Here is a 7,327-nt window from a genome sequence, read left to right as displayed (position 1 = left end):
AAACATGTTTCATGGCGGACAATGTTTAAATCACTAGACTGGATAGCAATGGGCATTATGAATTCTGTTATTTAAAATAAACCAAAACAGTTTGTGTAAATTAGTGTGTTTCAATTAATAATCCCATTTCTTCTGGAAAGGCCCATAATGATGGCAAAGTAGCACATTTTTCAGGAATAAATACATCATAATTTCATACAGTGCACTAAATGCATCAGAAACATGATTAAATACAAGAAAATGTACTAAAGAATTATAAAAGATCTAATTCTCCTTGCTAGTTCCGCGGTGGGACCATCAATTCTATCCTGATCATTGCTGCAAAGGGTTGGATGAAAACACACATAATATAGGATTAAGGAAATTATTCCTAATCCCAAAGTAAAAACTACTGAAATACTTAATATAGCAAAAAGAAAGGTCTGAGTAAAGTGAGGTTTGATGGAGAAGCATAAAATAAGAATCCCTATGGTAGTAAGCACCCTCACAAAATAATACACTGAAACGGCAACTCTAGTTCTTTGCCCTTTAACATTGAAGAAGGTAAAAATAAGTATAGATCCTACTACAATTCTATACAGAACTTCCATCCTTTTTGTTGTACAGAAGTCAGTGTGTTGCTTCCAAATCCAGCAAAAGCCTGCTAGCCCCAGGATGATAATAACAATAATAAAAATGTAGGGATTGCAGGCTAGAAGAAAGACAATACTTAGTATCCAGGAGGTTAATGTGAAAAGTTTGTACAGTACAAAAGTGATTGCAGGTAAACCCACGCTAATTGCTTTCTTTCCTGGTAGAGATTTCCGTAGTGACATCTGGTAGTCAACTGTAGACCATGAGATACTGGACATAGACACCAAGATAGACGCATCTGAAATGGAATATAACATTATTGGTGTGGCAACCATTATTAAGCAATCATTAAAAGTATATGGTTAGCAACATGAAATACATTTTTCGTGAGGAATCTAATCTTATTTTGATTATTTTTGTTTATTTTTTTCTAAACTTCATTTTGCACTTATTATTTTTATACTTATTTTATCTGGAGTCTGTGGATATTATGAACATAATTAGGATTAGCATCTTTTATTTTTGCAGGGTTTTTTTGTGTATGTAATACAAAACAGGTAACATATCTCTGCATGTAAAGGCACTGTATATCTTTTTTCATTGATGTAGTTCCATCAGATTTATATGAAAAATTACATATTTAAACTAAGACAGAAGGTTTGGATGGCATGGCTCCCAATACAAAGGACATTTTTGGAGTCTAGGACAGGGTCAGACATAGCACTCTATAGGCTTGGTGTAACACGATTTACTCATTATGAAGAGGAGTAAAAAGATGTGATAAGAGATGAGCAAAGGGCAAACGTGTTATTCACTAGTAGAAAGACGGGATATATCCAGATAAGAGGGATGATATAGGCAGAAGTATTACTGATGAGGCTTTGTTAAAGAGAATAGTTAAAATAGTTAAAGGGAATCAGAGCCGGCCCTAGGTGTTGTGGCGCCCTGTGCAGACTACTCCTCTGGCGCCCCCCCCCCTCACTGCCCCTTCAAACTAACCCCCCTCTCTGCCCCTTCAAACTACCCCCCCTCAGCCCCTTCAAACTACCCCCCCTCTGCCCCTTCAAACTGCCCCCCCTCAAACTACCCCTCCCCTCTGCCCCTTCAAACTACCCCCCCTCTGCCCCTTCAAACTAGTCCGGCGCTCAACATGAGATGCCGGCACCGCGACAGAGTCACGGAGAGTAAGGGGCGCCGAGCGGTTGCCGAGAACTTCACGAGCAACCGCTCGGCGCCCCTGCCCGGGACTTAGATTAAAGCATCGGTTTTTTTTTAAACTTTGAATGATAAATAAAGTTTAAAAAAAACAACGATGTTTTAAGTCCCGGGCAGGCGGTCGCACACCCCTAAGGCCGGCCCTGAAGGGAATAATGTATATTTGACCCTAGAAGATATTGGCACCAATGCAGAGAGTGGCAGAGATAAAGTAGCATTGGATGAATTATAGGAAAAAGAAATAGATCTGACTCAGCTTGGATATTAATGGGTAAGTTAAGATTTTTAAGGTCACCTAACTCACCAATATCATACTTGAACTGTAGGCTAGATGGCAAGTTATTCAGGCGGTAGGAAGAGAGGAGAATACTGGAAAATTTTAAATACGTTTAGCTTTAGCACATAAATGGCGTTGAAGCCCATGAAGTAAGCATATACATAGAACAACAATTAAGAGAGGAGGTGGAAAGGACAGGCAAGACAGGGGCTGATGTGATTTGCGTGTATGAAAGCGATGACAGTGCAAGACTGAGGTAGTTATAGTAAACAAAAGTCTTCGTAGACTATTTTGAAAGAATGACAAGGGAATGGGTTACCACTGGTTAGTGACAGAGGGTGTAAGTGATGGGTGCAGCTAAGAGGAAACGATTGTATGCGTATTTCCTGCATTTGACAGCGTTGTATTCGCTACTACTAAATTTCTACCTTCCATATAAAGAAAACAACTGATATTTATCTGAACAGTGCAGGTATTTAAGAATATTGGTGAATTTGTGCTAACAGAATATTTAAAAAATTGCATGGCATGGCTACCAGAAGCACATATTTCATGTTATTGCTGCCAAAGGTTTGCTTACTTTTTCTACCAGCAATGTGAATGTTTAATGGGTGTGTTCAATAAAGACATGAAAAATTATCATTCTTTAGCTTAAGCACATCGTGTTTGTCTATATTTGACACTTAGATGTAGATCAGATCTCATGTTCTTGCCACTGTATACTGTATATATATTGATCAATGTCATGCTGCACATAATAAAACAATAGCATACGATTGATTATGTATGAAGCATTTGACGAAAACTAGGGAATTTCCAATAAATATGTATAAAAATATTTCCACATACACTGAATTACACTTATCTGCCCGTGTTCCAGCAGGATGTACAACTGTAGAATAAGTTGGGGAGCACTCTCAAGGTAGGTCTTAAAACAGCGCAGCATACTCATATCTGTCATGGCATCTACTGCTTTCTTCTTGGTGTCGGGAGGATTTTGTTGTTTGGCTTCAGATAATGTTGCTTGATATCCATACTTCAGTGAATACCAGTATCTGAATAGGAGAACATGGGTTTACATGTAATGAGGATAGAAGCAAGCTGAAAAAAATAAGGTTTTGGGGGAAATTCGGGTTACTGTCAAATATTTACAAATAATGTTTTGCATCAAAACTTACAAATATAAAGAGGGCAGATACTGCAACTGGACACAGCTCTAACCTGATTGGTGTGACTAACAGGAAAAATACAAAACTAATTATATCACATCTAGCAAGAAAAATATTAAAATATCAATATAATGTAATCTAGACATTTTTAGATCAGAGGATGTCCCCCAATCCGCCCAATGTGCATGATGGACTGTTTTCCTGATTTTGTTTCTGAATTAATATTTATTGAGTACTACACCAGTAATGAAAAGATCAAAGACAGGGGATTTTTCACAGGAGAAGTGTCCAAGTTTGCAGCAGTTGCAGTTTCAACTTGCCCCCTACATTATACATTATGAAAGGCAAGCATAACTAGAAACCACCGGGCCCTGGTGGGAAAAATTGACCTTTTCCCCCAAACACCATTGAGTGCCACCTTTTCCCTCCAAGCAGCTCATCAGTGCAATCCAAACCCCAAGCACTCTGTCTGTGCCATCTTTGCCCCCAAAACAGCTGGTCAATGCCATCATTACCCTGAAACTGCTTTCTGTGCCATCATTGCCCCTTGCAACAAGCACTGTCACACATATATAAACACATTTATACACATTTACACATATATATATATACTTACACATACACTAACTCATACTAACACACAGGTACACACTCATTCTAACACACACTCACACCACGTATATATTGTGGTAAAGTGTATGGGAGAGTGGTTGATGGGATATATGTCTCACCTGGTTACCTCAGCCAGGCCTGGTAGCAAACCCAGGTGCTCTCAGGTGAGGCTTCCTAAGCTCGTTACTGGGGAGGAGGCCTTAAAAGAAAGGGCTGTTAGGTTTTCAGAGGGAGGGAGACACTGAATGAAGGAGCAGCTACAGCCAGCGCTGCAGCCCACCAGGTATGAAGCTTTACCCCATACAAACCTGTTTACTTTGCTTTGCGTCAGACCTTAGGCTGCTAGAGAGGTATCCTGCTGTTTAGTTAGAGCCGGACAGGCTTATAGTTTGTTTTGTTTACAAGGTGCTCTGTGATTACAACATCTAAATAAACACGCTTTTACGTTGGAAACCTGTGTGAAACTGTCATTGCCGCCCCATGCGTGAGCTGTCCCCCACAATATACACATTTATACTCACACACAAACACAACACATACACATCCATGCTAACACAGACACTTACACAGTCATGCTAATACATACTCCATCTCACACCATTTAGACATGTGTGCTTATACACATCTGTGCTAGCACACAAACACTTTCATATAGACATTCATGCTCACATATACATTAATGCTCACATACAAACATACATACATACCCACAAAACATGAACAAGGATTTAGCGTAAATCAAAGTTGAACACCATGAGCACGAGGCATAGAATAATATACTTACCTTAGAAAGATCCCTGATAGAAATATATGTACAAGAAGGATCCATCTCAACCTCCTTTTTCCCTTATCTTCACAGTCATCTTTAAACCATGTATAGCTAAACACCTGAACTATTGTCGTCGAAACAAGGATAAAAAGAACTGTTAAAAAACTAAAAAGATGATGTCCTTGTTGAAAATATTTAATGGCAATCCAAATATCAGCTCCGATGTCAAACAAAAAGGTAAAAATTCCAAATATAGTCATTAGAAAATTCCATTTTGTAAAGCTCATCCTTTATTTTAAGTTTTCATTTTGTAAAAATGCAAAACAAAAAATTACAATATTTTGTAACTGGTTTACTTGATCTGGGCAATTCCATGGTTGATTTTGATTATCCATTTAACGTAAAGCCGTGTTTTCTTTAAACCAACGTGCTCAATAAGGCAGACACCACAATGCTGGATCTTCATAGTGACACTTGGTACTGTAAAGATGTGTGAGAAATGAAATTAGTTTACATGCATTAAACACTGTGTTTTAGGCTTGAAATAAAAAACTTGTAGCTTATGTTTTGTTGTTGAGGCATCTCCAACTAAGAATTAGGACTGGATGGGCCAGATGGTGGGTGCTCACTCTGGCATTTTGCTTCTGCCAGGTACCATTCACTTAAGGGCTTTTATTTGAGCTCAACTTAGTATATTTTTGCATATACTTTGGTAGGATTTGCAGGACCAAATGACATATTTCTGAATTTAATAGTCACCTTTCAGGCTAATATAATATTCTGCTGAACATAGTGAGACTATTAATGAAATGTGCAACCCCACCAAATTAATGAAGACCCCACTAATGACTATCTCATTTTCCCAATGAAAGGTTATAAAAACTACATTCTAGTAATTGTTGGAGGGCTGCAGACACAGGAGTATTAATTAAGAGAACGATGTTAAACCATTTAACATTGCATGCCTATATCCCTTAATCATTATCTGTATGACAGTTAAGTCACAATATATTAATGGACAATCACAATAATTTTAAAACGTTAGCAATTGCCAGATTTTCTGAGATCAGTAAAGCAAACTGGCGTAAAAACCCTGAGAGTCCTCAGGTATGAACGTAAGGTGTACACACCTAACCATCCTGTATAAATCTTTCTCACAATAATAGTTTTTACTAACATGTTACTAGTGGGCTATTCCACGTCTACCTATTTTGTGTGTAAAAGGTGCTAGTAAAAATATATCTGTACATTTATGAGATCGGGAGCCTTACCTTGCCACTTCCCAGAAGAGAAAAAAATGTGTGTTCTCAGAGTATAAAAGGAAGTGGAGAGCTAAACACAGGAAGTTTCATTTTACACTCCCATGTCTCTCTGGTAACAGATTAGAAGAAAGGTTAAGAACTAACAGGATAACAGATATATGAATCACATGGAGCGTAAAGGTATGCACTAGCAAAACCTTGCCTGATGTATTTCTACAGGGGGAAGTGACATGTGGTTAACTCTTAGGAGTGCCAGACGTGAGTCCCAAAATGCAGCCCAGCCAATGAAAAATGCATATTAAAGTACTTTCTAAGTAGTTTAATCAACCTGGATAATCCAATGTGATTGCTTTCTGAGCATATGCACAAGAGATCTCATTAGACGAGCCAGCACTAGAGCTAGTTAGGGTGATTATTGGTAAAAATTTGTTATTTTCAGCTATAAATGTTGTGCACATAACATTGAATTTGGGGTAGTTCACAGTTGTCCAAAATACCGTATTTACTCGAATATACAACACATTTTTTTTATAGCAAAAATATCCCTTGTATTCGAGGTCGTCCTATAATCCAACCTCAAATAGAGGTCTGACTATAAGACTAAGATCCAGATCCCCGCAGCGCTGCAGAGGACCTGGATCTTCCTCTCTGGCAGCTGGTGAACGTCTGCGCAGTGCGCGCAGACAACCTCTGCTGCTGCCCAACACTTCCGCCGGGGCTTCTATGACGGAGTGCCGGCGTGACATGGTCATAGAAGCCCCCGACTGAAGTGCCGGGTAGCAGCAGAGGTTGTCTACACACATCGCGCAGACGTCCACCGGCTGCCTCCACTAGACACCAACGACTCTGAAGCATGGGGGACAAGTCTGGGGATGCATTGGTAAGTCTGGGGGCAGAGTGACATATCTTGGGGCAGAGTGGAATATAGGGGGTATAAGGCATATCTGGGGGGCAGAGTGGCATATAGGGGGGGCAGATGTGCATAACTAGGGAGCAGGGTGGCAAATAAAAGGAAATAAAAGCAAGAAGTTAATTTTTCTCAATCATAGTTCTTATTAAATATGAAAATATAGTTTCCATGTGAATTAATATTTACTAGTAAAAGTGTTTTCCTACTGGGTAGTCTTATAATCAGGCTTTTTCTTTTTTTTTTTATAAATTAATATTCAAATTTTGAGTCGTCTTATAATCGGGTCATCTTATAATCAAGCAAATACATTACCTTTTTCTATTTGCTAAGAAAAAAGAACATAAGGATGAAAAAGCTACACCAATTATTTTTTCTTACAGAAACAAAATTGCTTTTGAAGAACTGAACATATTTTTGTGTCCCAATACACCAGTGTTTTAATAAGAAATATAACATGGGAACCCCCCCCCTTTGCTGAATCTGCCACCTCAAGATGTCCAGCTGTAAAAAAACATTCTTTAGATAGATCCTAGAGTAACA

General features: G+C 38.7%; 1 protein-coding gene across 1 annotated transcript; it reads right to left on the bottom strand.

The window, feature by feature from the left end:
- Positions 1-245: 245 nt before the first annotated feature.
- On the bottom strand, positions 246-4,902 carry LOC149305469 (XK-related protein 9-like). Its single transcript, XM_089477528.1, has 3 exons — positions 4,631-4,902; positions 2,915-3,120; positions 246-871 (listed from the first exon to the last, which is right to left on the bottom strand). Exons 1-3 carry the CDS (start codon positions 4,900-4,902, stop codon positions 246-248), a joined length of 1,104 nt encoding a protein of 367 aa, XP_089333654.1.
- Positions 4,903-7,327: the final 2,425 nt, after the last annotated feature.

This window comes from Sceloporus occidentalis, unplaced genomic scaffold, assembly GCF_023333645.1.
Source record: "Sceloporus occidentalis isolate IW3139 unplaced genomic scaffold, rSceOcc1.0.p SCAF_11, whole genome shotgun sequence".
NCBI lineage: Eukaryota > Metazoa > Chordata > Lepidosauria > Squamata > Phrynosomatidae > Sceloporus > Sceloporus occidentalis.
The sequence above is the reverse complement of the archived record's forward strand: the minus strand, read 5'-3'. Positions and strand labels throughout refer to the sequence as shown.